Below are 14181 nucleotides of genomic sequence, written 5' to 3'. Positions count from 1 at the left end.
GATAAGCGAACTGAAGGGGATCCAGATGTGGTCTTACTATGGGTCGCAGCTGGTCCAGGATGAGCCTTTCCAGGGTCTTCAAAGCAGGTCTAACTTGATACTAGCAAGTAGGGCTGCCACGACTAGTCTACTAGTAACGATTACGTCGACTATTAAAATCGTCGACGACTGATTTAATAGTCGACGCGTCGTTTGAAGCTTTGTAAGATCCCAAAAGACGCAGGAATAAGTAGTAGTATTTAAGAGTGTAATAAAGGACTGAAACAGAAGATGGCAGCACTGCATGTATAAGGATGCCAGCTGCCGTTAAACCCCGAAGAAGAAGCAGTGTCCCAGAATTCATAGCGCAGCTGCCAGCGGCAGCTAGTTAGTTTTAATATTACTCTTATTATTCTTTTTGGGTCACAAAATAAAGTTTAACATGTTTTCAGGCGAGAATGTAACTGTGTAAACCTCAAAACCTCAAAGACACCACATATTTTCAAAAGCGCTCCAACATTTTCGGAGACGTCTGTTACCCACCAGCTCGATCGTTAGCCGGGGTTCAAGGCTCACTAGAGCCTGTGAGAACACCGGACTCCCAGCAAATTGTTTTCAAACCCACTGCTGTCTTTCGCTACTCAGGTTAAACATGTAATATAAGTCACTTAGATAACTTAAAAATGTTACTGTTTGGCTTTTTTTTTTAGTATTTTATTCGTTCCTGAGTAAATCGGTTTGGCTGAGAAATAAAGTTATAGTTTTTACGCAGCTGAATAAACGTCAAGCAGACAACTGATTATCAGAAGTGTGAGATGCTTGAGAATATACTCCGGTGTCCTGTTATATTTTAGATAGCAAGGAGCAGACGAGACTGAGTTTATTAAACTCCACCGAAACAATCTGCAAATTTCATTAAACTTTAATAAACTATCATCTTGTCTTTATTTTTAGTTAGCATGTACCTTAAACACTGCAAGTTGTAAGCCAGGGCTCTAGAGTGCGACCAATTTGGTCGCAAATACAACCAAATTTTTCAGTGGTGCGACTAAAAAAAACCATTTGGTTGCACCTGTGCGACCAACTGTTCGGGTAGCAAAAAAAAAAAAAAATCTGCAACCTTCCCTGTGGTCAACAACAGACACATATTATGCCCCTATCGTGGACTAAATCAATCAGAGATAGTAAGGGGCGGGACCTCTCTGATTGGCCGTGGTCCAGTTGAAAGTGCAGGTGGGAGTGGGAGGTGAGTAGCTTGAATAAAGCGATATCAATTCATTAAATCCTGAATCGACTTTTAGATATAACTGTGTTTGGCCAGAAATGCCAGATTCTCAGATTAAAGCTCACAAAACCATTTCAACAACAACCAAACAGCAAATGAGAGCAGGTACACGGATTCCACACAAAGACGTAAACACAGAGCGGATCGACTCATCAGAATCAACTTTGTCTTTCTCGGGCAGCCCGTAGACGGACACGCTGATCAATGTCGTCATGAATTTTGCTGTTTTGCTTCCACGACTATTAAAATCACACTCCATGCACAGCTAGCTCTCTCTCTCTCTCTCTCTCTCTGTACTTCAAGAACAGTTTCCCGTCTCCAATCTCTGTTTTCTGTATTATTCATTCGCTTATTACCCACCAGTCTACCGTTGTTTACAGCGCTGTCGGCTGCTGTCTTTTTCTTTTCTTTTTTTCACTTAAATGACCTCGGACAAGAAAGCCTATTTTTTCTGTTGTTCAATACTGAAGAAATTTAAACTTTATATGCAGAACATTGTAGAATATTTTTAAGGTTATCTGCTATAAAAAGCCAGACCAGGAAAATCTCCTTCATGTTTTTCTGTGTTTTAGTCAGTACTGATAAATGATCAGAATTATAATATTTCTGACTGTCTGAGGCTAAGTTGAATCGAATCGGGACTTTGAAAACCAGAATCGAATGGATTATAGAAATCAGTGATGATACCCAGCCCTAGTGAGCAGCCTAGGCACGACAGAAGTGGATGTAGCTGTAATAGGAAAAGAACTATTGCTAACTTCTCTGTTAAGTTAAGGCCTGATCCTTCTGAAATTCATAGCCAGTGCTCTGACACGGTGTCATCAATCTTTGAATGCTGAAAAAGCACAGTGTATCCAGAAAAACACATTATATTATATAAATTATTATAAAATTTAGGCGTACCGGTACGCCCATGGCAAAAAGTTAGTCTAGAGCCCTGTAAGCTAATGATATTTATATAAGAGCAGATGCATGCTGGTGCAATAAGCTGTACGTTTTACGTTCAATGGATGCATGATCTGATTAGTCGACTAATTGCAAAAATAATCGGTGACTAGTCGACTATCAAAATAATCGCTTGTGGCAGCCGTACTAGCAAGGCATTCCTAATAAAGTGGCCAGTTAAGTGTATAAGTGAAAATATCAAAAAAGGAAAATTCTGCTTTAAAAAGAAAAAAACAAACAAACATACACTATGAGAGAACAATTAAAAAACAAATCTATAACTACATTGACAATAAATACTGAGCATTATTGCCCTTCTGGAAAATAAGTGAACATTTATAACAACAGATCACTTTACCTAAACTTAAACCAGTGCTTGAATAATAATCAGACTTACCCAATTTGTATGTTAGCACATAGAGAACTGTCCAAGGTGTGCCAGGCACTGCCAGCAGCTTCCTCCACACCCTCCACGGCCGCACAGCGTCTGCTCCCTGCCCTCCCTTTTTGCTGCCGTCTGCCTGCTGGCCCCTCACAGTCTCATCATCCAACACAGGGGCCCCCCACACAAACAGGGCTACACCAGCATACACAAATGTCAGCAGCATAAACATCCAGCTCCATCCAGCCACGTCAATCACAGCTAGCAGCCCACCTCCGGCAAACACTGACCCAGCTTTATACCCTACAACTTGTGCTGTGTTCCCAAGGCCCAGCTCCCCACGTCCTTTTAACAACCCCACTGCAGCTCCATCTACAGCAATGTCCTGAACAGAGGCCAAGGTGTTCATTGCCAGCAGGGTTCCAGCTACACCCCAAATATGTGCCTCTGGGGCCAGGGCAGCACTGGAGAGGCATGTTAGAGCAAGGCCAGAGACTGTTCCCACCAGCCAGCGACGCTTAGTACCAACTCGGTCCACCAAAGGCGCCCAGAGGACTTTGAGTACCCAGGGGAAGTAAAGGATCTTGGTAAAACCGATGCGTGTGAGAGAGTGCCCAGCTCCTCGCAGGTATACAGGAAGCAACGATGACTGGAGACCATAGGGAATGCCCTGGACAAAGTACAGCAGGCCCAAGAACACTAGTTTGTCATTCATGATCTATCCCCAAACGTGACCCTGTGGTAGAGCAGACACTGGCTTGGTCCATTGGTCAGGTCACCGTCATTGTTTTGATTAAAGGGGACTCCCTCAAATGGACTGGTTGTTCCAGGTGCGCAGGCCTGAAATAAAAGACAGAGTGTGAAATTAAAGGTTGTTACAGTGAACGTCCACAGCTCATACAGGCAGCCTTAAAAGGCTGGGTCTTCACTGCTGCTTTATTGCTTCTCTGCCCAGCTCAGTTACCAGCAACGTTGCCCCAGCTAACGAGAGCCCCCTCAAAGTCAATGACTCGTGCTAATCATGTTCAGTACTGTTGTCATTGCATCAGGTTCATCGTTTACCCTGCATCACAACTCAAACACGACTTTGCATCGTTTACATTTCACTACAGGTGCACAATTTAAGTTTGTTGCCTGGCTACCGTTAGCAAGCTAGCTTGCTCTCAAGCTAAACGTACTCAAGCGATTAGCTTAAAACATATTTCATCAGAAGTCCAGTATTATTTTTGGAATTTTATTTTGACCCGGAAGTAACTAGAAAAATATCAGCGTCTGTTCTAAGCAAAATCTTAAAGCATACTTAAAGGAAAGTTAGTTAGCTCTGTGCCAGCTAACCGGAGAGGGTGCTCCGCTTGTTTTCAGTCGGGATGAGCTTTGAGGTTGCCAGATTCTGGCCAAACAATCCCCCTTTCTGCGATGCTAAACCAAGAATAGTTTCTTCCATCATTTAAACTTGTTTTTTTTTTTTGACGTGAAATGATATATACCGGCTTTTAACCTCCTAGGACCTGGCGTCCACATATGTGGGTTATTTAGACCAAAATACTCAATTCTGCTCTACAAGGGCCTGATATCCACTTACGAGGACATTATACTGCTACTGTTCTATCAAAATTTTAAACTAATATCCTCATATGTGGCTCTTATTTTTCATAAAAACAAAAATAAGGTAAAAAAAATATCTGGTAATTCTTTGTTTTTACATTCATCGGGCCCCAATATGCCCACATATCAAAGAAAAATTGAAAATGCATGCCGTGGAAGAGTTCGGGTCTTAGGAGGTTAAATATTTTTATTTTTATTTTTAAATTTTTTTACAATTACCACGCAAGATATTTTCATTACTACCCATCTAGTAATCACATAACGGCTGAACACGCTTTCTGCATCTGGCTCGGTTTTCAAATCAACACCAGCATTTCTATATAGCACATGATGGGAAAACACGTTATATGGACTTAAGAGACTCATTTAAAATGTATTCATATTGTACTCATACTACCAATGTGTAAATATTTGGCAACATCATATAAAATGTCATGGAAATGTATGTCATGGTAATTTGGGCTTTTAGATGAAACTTTATTAATCCCTTGGCTGGGTTCCTCTGAGAAATTCAGTTTTTGGGGGTTGTTTTTTTTTTAGATTAGATGAAAATTTTAATAATTTCTTTGAACTTTTCTTTTTACAAAGTGGATTTATTGCACAGAATACATATTTAATGACTTAGATCAGAGCATGATGCCACCACCACCATCATGCTCTTAGGTTTGAAATCCTCACATTTACTCCTCCAAACAGATCTTGTAATTATGGCCTGAAAGCTCATTTCTCATATAATCATAAAACATCTCCAAAAGACATTTGGCTCGTCCGTGTGGGAAGCTGCAAATTTCATTCGAGGTTGTCAATTCTGGAACAAGGGTTGTTTTGGTGGGCACCCTTGTAGTTCATGGTGATGTAAAACTCACTTCACTTAGGAGTGTGACGCTGGCATTCCAGCAGTTTCCATTTCATGACAAGCTTGACCCTTGATGGTTCCTAAACATCCTAACCAATTTCCTGTCATCTGTGGGTGACAGTTTGGGTCTTCTTCCAGACCTTGGTAAAGTGTTGATATATCCAAATAACTTGTACTTATGTATAATAACCAATGATAAATTATCAGGGTTCCCCCCCCCCCCCTTTAGAAATAGCTCTAACAAATCTGGTTTATGCTGGCAAAATTAAACTACTAGTTGTCAATCACGATCAAGTCAATAGGCCTTGGCTTTGTCCAGTTAAAGACATTGTAGAACCTTCAGCACAACTCCTTCCACCCTGGAAAAATAACAATTCAAAGACATTCACACCCATACAGGGCTCTAGACTAACTTTTTGACATGGGCGCACCAGTACGCCTAACTTTAAAAAGTTAGGCGTACCGGCACAAAAGTTAGGCGCACTCAAATTTTTCAACCGCATCGCTTAACACCGCAGTTTTACATGTGCACTTTCTTTGGGGGGGAAGTCCACACAGACAATATTAATTTCTAAATTATTAACTAACAAACTTGTGCTTAAAGTGCTTTGTCAATATTGTAGAAAATGTTAAACTTAATCATCATCTCGGCCTCCTCTGACGACCTGTTTGCTGTTGTCTGCTGCTGAAAGGCCGTGGGGAGAGGGGACACTTGGGCAGTGCATTTATTGCAGCATATAATGTGTTTTCTGGATACACTGTGCTTTTTCAGCATTCAAATATTGATGGCACCGTGTCAGAGCACTGGCTATGAATTTCAGACAGATCAGGCCTTAACTTAACAAAAAAGTTATCAATAGTTCTTTTCATCTTTTCTTATTACCCACAGCTACATCCACTTCTCTCAGGCCTAGGCTGCTCACTAGGGCTGAGTATCATCACTGATTTCTATAATCCATTCAATTCCGGTTCTCAAAGTCCTGATTTGATTCAATTTAGCCTCAGACAGTCAGAAATATTATAATTCTGATCATTTATCAGTACTGATACACATGAGACTTCATCAGAATTGTGAACATTACAGCAGATGCTTTTGTGTCAAAGTAACTGAGAATAAAACACAGGAAAACATGAAGGAGATTTTCCTGGTCTGGCTTTTTATAGCAGATAACCTTAAAAATATTCTGCAATATTCTGCAAATTTGCATAATTTTAAGAAATTTAAATTTCTTCAGTATTGAACAGCAGAAATTAGGCTTTCTTGTCCGAGGTCATTTAAGTGAAAAAAGAAAAAGCGCTGTAAACAACGCTAGACTGGTGGGTAATAAGCGAATGAATAATGCAGAAAACAGATTTGAGACGGGAAACTGTTCCTGAAGTACAGAGAGAGAGAGAGCTGTGCAGGAAGTGTGATTTTTTATCGTGGTGGAAGCAAAACAGCAAAAGTCAGAGGGAATTCATGACGACATTGATCAAATGTGAAGCGCAGTTTGCTGCTTCTTTTGCTGCTGGCTCGGTGAATTTTGGTTGGAGAGAGACAAAACCTGCAGTTCAGAATCAGCGCAAAAAGACACAGCGCGGACCCGAAGAATCGATAAGCTCCGACAGCGTGTCCGTGTTCGGGCCGTCGGGTGAGAAAGCCGAGAAAGACGAAGCTGATTCTGATGTGTTGGGTCCGCCCCGTGTTTAGGTCTTTGTGTGGAATTCGTTAATGAATTGATATCGCTTTATTCAAGCTACTCACCTCTCTCTTCCACCTGCACTTTCAACTGGACCACGGCCAATCAGAGAGGTCCCGCCCCTGACTATCTCTGATTGGTTTAGTCCACGATAGGGGCAAAATGTGTGTCTGTTGTTGACCACACGGAGAGTTACAGAGATTTTTTTTGTTTGTTACCGGAACAGTTGGTCGCACCTGTGCGACCAACTATTTATTTTTAGTCGCACCACTGAAAAATTTGGTCGCATTTGCGACCAAATTGGTCGCACTCTAGAGCCCTGCCATAATGTATGCATGTAAACCTTGACCACTTATTTGTTCTCATGTCTGATATGTGTTGTATGAATTTATAAATAATCAAGACCACTTCAGTAAAAAAAGCTTTTATTTGCAGAACATCAAATCTCCTTCAAGAGCAATGGTAACATTAAGCTATTGGCATGTGGTGATCTGGATACATGAGCTGCACTGTGATCACATCAGCTTCTCTTTGGACTTTAGTTATAGAACCTAGTAAGTGCAAGCAAAGTCTGTCTAGAACATAGATCTTCTGGCATAATGCTATGAGATCTGCGCTGAAATAAAAAGGATTTCTCAGAAAGGAAACGGCCTATCTGCACTGCTCTGCCAACTCCAGGTTAGTATTCGCTCATTGCCAATATCATCTAACTATCATGACGTCTTGCAAAGAAAGACAGTCTTGTCAGGTCTCCACAAGCACAAAAGGCACATTATGTATTTAAGAGATAACAGGCGATTTTCCACAGTTGTACACTGGCATGGATATTCTGCTGTATGAGCTTTGATCCCAGCGATAGGCTGTTAGTTTTCACCCCCACAGAGAGCGAGCAGAATCTTCTCGTAATCATCTGCGGTGTCATCCTAAATGGGGAAAAATACAAGTTTGGTTTTTTTGTTTTTTAAATCCATAAATCTTTACATGTTTTCTTTTGACATTTTTGTACCGTCATATGCACAATCCATTCAAAACTGAACATCTGGAATGGGTTTAACTTTTAGATGTTTGCTCACCAGAATGTCCTGGTAGAGTGTTTTGCCATAATTCTTCTTGTAGTCTTCCTTGATCCGCTTCATGTCAATTTCAGAGCGGCTCACCATGATGCGGGTCAAGATAGGCTTGCGGGTACCTTTACCCTGAAGGGCAGAAAAGAGCCAGTCATGAAACATTTATATTATAACATACCATTGATTATATTATATGTGGAAAAGATAACAGAAATATGAGATTAATGGGAATTTTTAAAAGTAAAAAGGTTTTAGATTTGACTATTTATATTTAGCGAAGAGCTGTTTTGCTACAGAACTTCAAGAACTGGACAAATTATAGGGGATTTACTCTCTATATCTATGCAACTGACTAAATGAAAGTCAGTTTGTAACTTAAAAACATCCACCTAGTTATCTTGTTTAGTAAAAACTGAGATCAAACATGTCAAAAGGAGCTCCAGTGGGCAAAGGAATACCCTTTTTCAGCATTATGATGCTACTATGTTCAGACATTCACCCAGTGATAAATGTATTAAATGCATGAAGACTCCTTTGTCCATGGCTCAAGTTTCTCATGCTGGGACACTTATCCAGTTCATGGGAGCCTATTTCCGACACTGACTGAGTGGTTTATTATTTATGTGACTTAGCAGATTAGATCATTTATGTGAATTAGCCAAAGCAGCCCAGCATTGTTCACCAACAGCTTGCCCAAGGACATGTCAATATATAGATGCAGAAACTGGGGACTGAACATCCAACCTACTAAATAGCAGACAACTGGCTCTAAAACCTGAGCCACATTGACAGCCAATCAGTTTTTTCAAATGGCAATTGCCATCATCCAAATTAAGGAGTACTTCTACATTAATCCACTTGTGAATTATTTTCCCTGTAATATTCAGTTGTTCCTGTAGCAGCCTACATATACTGTACCTTCATGGCCAAGTAGAGTTTCTCTGCAAAGAAGGCAGTTCTGCTTCCAGCACACTTCACTGTGAATATATATATTTTTAAAGTTTTAATCCAGTCCATCCAGAATATACTGATTTAATGCTAAAGTAATAGAGTTTAGAGGTTTCGTAAACAGAGGTTTGACTTTACCAACTGCTGTGAGGCAATTCTCAATATCTCCCTTCAGTTCGAGGTCAAGGGCTTTGGCCACATCCACTTTGCTGTACTTTTTGTACCTATCAAACACTGAAATAGAATACAGATTAGGTGCTATTCCTAAGAAGGAGATGTTAAAGATAAGACTTAAAAAATATATATACTTAACGGTGCAAGAATCAAACAGACCTTGACGGAGATGAATGGCACTCCTGCTGGTTAGGATGTCGATAAAGACAGCGCAGTTTGTGCCCTTCCTGGCCTCTCCCGCCTCATACAGAGCCCTGGCATCACTGTCAACCAGCTGCTCGCAAACTCCTTCAGTCCTGGCAGCCTGTGATATGAAGAAACAGATTGATTGGTGTACTGATGGAATCAAACTAGCTAATTTAATAAATCATGGATATTTTTAAGAGTTGGAAAGCTGAAAAAGCACAGTAAGCACAAACAATGTTCTATTTAATGCCACTGAATTCACCAAGAAAGCTTCACATTTCTCAAAATTTAATTAAAATGTGGCTTTCATCTTTAAAATGTGAACTGAGTTTGTAAGATATCCAAATGAGAGTACACGTGACTGTATGTGTGTGTCTAGGGAGTAAGTTTGCTTTTTATAATCAGCTCAGTGTTCCAGCTTCAGTGGGGAGTCTTATGTTGTTTCAGAACTTAGAGCATCCTGGTGCTATGACAGAATAAATGATTTTGAGATCCTGCAACAGAGCAGTAAATAAAACACACTCAAGTACCTTGCAGAGTGCAATGAGGGCCGTCCTGAAGTCTCCACTAGTGTCAGACTTGATGTCCACTTCCAGCTCTTTCTTGTATTCTTGGCAAAGTAATCGCAAAAGTGGAATTAGTTTTCCCACTGATACTTGTGTCGTTGTTCAAATTTTAGCTTCTGGAAACTGAAGATTGTTGCTTGAACTTTGGCACAAACCTTCCTTGTAGACTTTCTTTAGGTCTACGATCTGCCTGTTGGTTCGGGAAGCTAAAATCTCAATCAGAGTGTCCTCGTCTGTTCCCAGACCCTGAGGCAGAGATGCACAGATAGAAGGATTGAGACAAAGTCTCTTAATGCTTCACAAAACCAGTTAAACGCCTTTTAGCCACCTTTTAGAAAAACAAAGGATTAACATGTTTAAGTGGGTGGATATCATCATGTGCCAACAATAAGAGATCATGGTGAAACCAGAGAAAGCATTTACACAAATGTAGTCAAGTACTCTAATAGCTTTTCTGTCAATGTGCTCATCTGTGTGTTTGTGTACCTTCATTGCCAGTTTTAGCTGCTGGGCATCATACTGGGCAGGAGTTTTCAACAGAGCCAACACGACTTCCTCCAGATCTCCCTTCAGAGCATTTTTCAGGGCTGTGTCCAGAGGCTATGAGGTATCAACGGATGATTAAATGTATGATCCAGAGGAAGTAATGTTTCCTGTCAGTTTTGGAACTTCTTGCTCCGATCGTGTTTGTCTAATTGTCATTACCTTGCCGTTGGCCTTCTGGTAAGCCTCTTTGATCTGCTGCCTCTGCTCGTTGCTCCTTTTGACCAGAATTTCAATAATGGTGTTCTCATCCACACCTGCACAAGCGAGTAAAACAAGCATTCCTGTCATTCTGCAGCAGTATGACTGTTCAGCATTCATTGTTTGGTGTGTGTGATCCCACAGAGAACAGAATGTAATCACATATGATGGCCAGCAGAGGGTGTTAAGATTCTTGACAAGGAAGACAAGAAAGTCTGTACTTAACACTTAGATACACATTGCAACACCAAAGCATGCTCGCACACGCTCCAAAGCATCCCTCATGCATTTCAGCTTCACCTTTTGTCTTGATGGCCTTGTCCAAGACTGCTGCATCTCCACTAGGGTTGAAATTGAGCGCTGGCTTCACCGTTCCTTCATTCTTTAAAGCCTGAAACATGCCAGATTATTGTGTTTGGTAAATACTTGTCTGCAGTTTAGAGGAACGTACAAGGTGGGATACAGGGGTGCATTTTTCAAATGTTTTAACTACAAAAGTGTTGAAACCCAGTGACTGTATCCTTGAAATTAAGGCAGAAAAAAGGAGCCCCTACGGTTCCTCCCTTATTATTTCAGATGTCAACACAAAGCTTTTAAAATGTTGGCAGATGCCCTGTTTGGACTGAAGTGAACAATGAAAGAGTCCAAACTGTTATCCTACAACTTGTGCAACTTTTTCTAAACTTACTCTAAGAAATCGGTGAAAGGAGAAGTACCATTTTGTTCTGTTTGCAGAGTTTATAAAGGGAGGAGCTCAAATTCCGGCTTCAGTGACTCATACATTCCCAAAACTCTCTCTGGTTATCATTCTCTGTGCATATAATCTTTACAGTTCAGGCCCCTTTTTACTTTGATGTTTCTATAATTAATCTACCACCATTTTTTTTAGTTAATTTCCTTCCTCTCTTCAACATCTAAACTCATTCAATCTTTTTATATCGACACCTCCTACGCAGCGATTTTCTACTCTGCTCTACTGCCAGATCAGTTTTTCCACCCTAGCATACCACAGGAAGAGACGAAAAAAAGAAAGAAAAACAGGGTGTTTGGCCTTAGCAACTGGAACCACAGTGTTACGTACTGACTCATCGGGCATGCCCAAGTAAACGCTCTGCTCCAAGAAGGCCTGGATGAAAGACATGGTGGGGAGTGGTCTGTCTGTAAGAGAGGAGGAGAAGGAGAAAGTCAGCAGTGTTTGATCCAAATATGAACATTTATCGTAGCATTTAGAGTTTTGTTTCTCCTTGTGAGAAACAGTTGAGCATCTAAAAATAACATTTTTTGTAAATGTTGCTCAAAGTAGTGACTCTTTTGGCAATCTTCTAAGTTCTAAAGCATTAAACTAAAAAAGAAAAAAAAAGAAAAAAGGGGTTTCTTTTATCTGCTGTTGGAGAGGTCAAGTGCAAGTCCAGATATCTACTCTGATTTACAATAAGCAGTTTTCTATAATGACAAGCATCTGTAGCAAACACCCTGGCCACACCCACTCTCATCTCTGATACGGACATACATTATAATGTGGGATAGAACATATCTATTTATATCGATTGATTTTATGATAGAATTTGCTTTCTCTACGTAGTTGGGACAGCCGAGCACGTCAAGACAAACTTTAACCTCACACTCCTCTCCGCCTCGTAAGTTGCACCAATCAATATACCTTGCTGCAACTTTAGATCTCATCGGGGAGAGGAGACCAAAAGCCATCAAATCTCGCTCCAAACTCAGCTGAGTTCAGAATCTACAACGCCAAAGATTTCCTGGGAGTCAAAAGACTTACCGTGTTGCCTTAAAGAGAAGAAGTTTGTCTCACCGAGTTTCCAGGGGCGTTGTAGTGACAGAAAGCGTGTATTTATACTCGAGCACAAACCACTCCTAGTGACGGGTCCAGCCCACGCCGCCCTCCGCGGCTACCATTGGGCTGAATCTCTGCTGTGTGCCCTCGGCAGCTGCAATCTAAACGCAACATCCGGATTCAGTAGAGAGCTGGCAACAGATCCTCCTGCAGATTTAAAACAGTCCCGTTGCTTACTTGAAAACATCTGCCGATCACGTGCCAGGTATAAAAAATGTTAATAAAAATTGTGATCTCGTGGACATGTAGGACATCTGGGAGTGGTGTGTTCAGGGTTGGGTTGCTGCTTGCGGCACAGGGAGGAGAAGGCTGGGCGGCGGGGGACTCTCTGGCTGGCTGGAGCACCAACCCGCAAAATAAAAAATAGAGCAAATTTCATTCATAATGTTGTAAATCCAAGCCCATTATAATTAGAATTTGAATCTCGGGCTGTGCGAAAACCCAGAAATACACCCTAGACCAGCGGTCCCCAACCTTTTTTGCGCCACGGACCGGTTTATGGCCGACAATATTTTCATGGACCGGCCTTTAAGGTGTCGCGGATAAATACAACAAAATAAAACTAGTACCGGTACCGAAAAAAAGAAAATTTATTCATAACACGTGAAAAGACCCAGGAAAACCGAGTAAACGATAAAAACGATAACAAAATAACGCTGAAAACCGATAAAAACCCTGAAAACCATACGTTTCACGCTTGAGCCTCAAATCTCGCGGCCTGGTACCAAACGACTCACGGACCGGTACCCTAGACAAAGTGAATCCGTGAACTAAGGTGTAGGTCTGTTAGGTTATGTTGTGGTGATCCTCTGGTTGGGGGATGTTTGTTCATACTGGAGTGCAAAATTAAAACCAATGGGAGATGGACAAGAAAAGGTCAAAGCCATCAGGTGCTCAGTTTAGAAAAAAGAGAAAAGAAGAGGAGGAGAAATGAGCAAACGATACAGGTAAGCAGATGTGTCATTGGATAATGGCAGGTCATGTATCCTGAAACAATCATAATCATAATTCTTTATTAATCCCTAAGGAAATTATGTGGGTTACAGTTGCTCCAAGAAGAAAGTGTAAAAATAGTAACAGTAACAGGCTAAACTCCAAACAATACATTATGTTACAGATTTTACACATTTAAGAAATAGTACCAATATATACAGATCACTCAATTATAAATATCAAGGATTAACAAAGGTGATTATAAATAAATATCAAGAAAATTGACAAGAATATTATAGAGTACAAAAGAGCGTATGGATAAAGGGTGTAACTATTGCAGTGTTGACATTGTATTAGATGGAGAGGTTGTACAGGGAGATGGCCACGGGCAGGAATGATTTCCTGTGTCATTCAGTGGTGCTTTTTGGTAATCTCAGTCTCTCACTGAATGTGCTCCTGTTAGTAGCCAGCATGGCATGGAGTGGGTGGGAGGTATTATCCAAGATGGTCCTTATCTTGGACAACATCTGCCTCTCAGACACCACCCTAACGGAGTCCAGCTCCATCCCTACAACATTACTGGGCTTGTGGATCAGTTTATTTAGTCTGTTGCCATCTGTGACCCTCAACCTGCTGCCCCAGCATGCAACAGCATAGAGGATAGCACTGACCACAACAGAGATACACCAAGATAACACTAATTAGTAGGGATAGTGAAAACTTCTGTTTACGTTTGTTAGCCACTTGGCTATGATAGTAAACCGCAGACACTGATGTAGCTTACTGAATCTTTTCGACTGTGTTCAGCACAATATTAATTAGTCATTGTCGGGGTGATCGTGGCTCAAGAGTTGGGAGTTCGCCTTGTAATCGGAAGGTTGCCGGTTCGAGCCCCGGCTTGGGCACTCTCGGTCGTTGTGTCCTTGGGCAAGACACTTCACCCGTTGCCTACTGGTGGTGGTCAGAGGGCCCGGTGG

The 14181-nt window shown here is 41.2% G+C and overlaps 2 protein-coding genes across 3 annotated transcripts in view; both read right to left on the bottom strand.

Annotated features, from left to right (window-relative positions):
* Nucleotides 1-3989, bottom strand: part of mfsd3 (major facilitator superfamily domain containing 3) — a 26918-nt gene extending 22929 nt beyond the window's left edge. Inside the window, exons 1-2 of one of the 2 annotated variants that reach the window (XM_005729476.2) lie at nt 3892-3989; nt 2607-3431 (exon numbers count right to left, since the gene is read on the bottom strand). In XM_005729476.2, the coding sequence (XP_005729533.1) occupies nt 2607-3306 (700 nt within the window). In that variant the 5' untranslated portion in view covers nt 3307-3431; nt 3892-3989. The remainder of the gene's footprint in view (nt 1-2606; nt 3432-3891) is intronic. The other variant, XM_005729477.2, reaches the window with a different exon arrangement.
* A 3150-nt stretch (nt 3990-7139) lies between these two features.
* anxa1a (annexin A1a) lies at nt 7140-12280 on the bottom strand. Its single transcript, XM_005729475.1, has 12 exons — nt 12197-12280; nt 11498-11574; nt 10717-10807; nt 10378-10472; nt 10159-10272; nt 9828-9918; nt 9637-9716; nt 9080-9224; nt 8885-8980; nt 8717-8775; nt 7805-7927; nt 7140-7654 (listed from the first exon to the last, which is right to left on the bottom strand). The coding sequence occupies exons 2-12, from the start codon at nt 11555-11557 to the stop codon at nt 7595-7597; spliced, it is 1014 nt and encodes a 337-aa protein (XP_005729532.1). The 5' UTR covers nt 11558-11574; nt 12197-12280; the 3' UTR covers nt 7140-7594.
* Between the last annotated feature and the right edge of the window lie 1901 nt (nt 12281-14181).

This window comes from Pundamilia nyererei, unplaced genomic scaffold (genome assembly GCF_000239375.1).
Source record: "Pundamilia nyererei isolate P.nyererei 1_Seehausen unplaced genomic scaffold, PunNye1.0 scaffold00033, whole genome shotgun sequence".
Classification (NCBI taxonomy): Eukaryota; Metazoa; Chordata; class Actinopteri; order Cichliformes; family Cichlidae; genus Pundamilia; species Pundamilia nyererei.
Note: the sequence above shows the minus strand (reverse complement) of the source record. Positions and strands in the feature narration are given on the sequence as shown.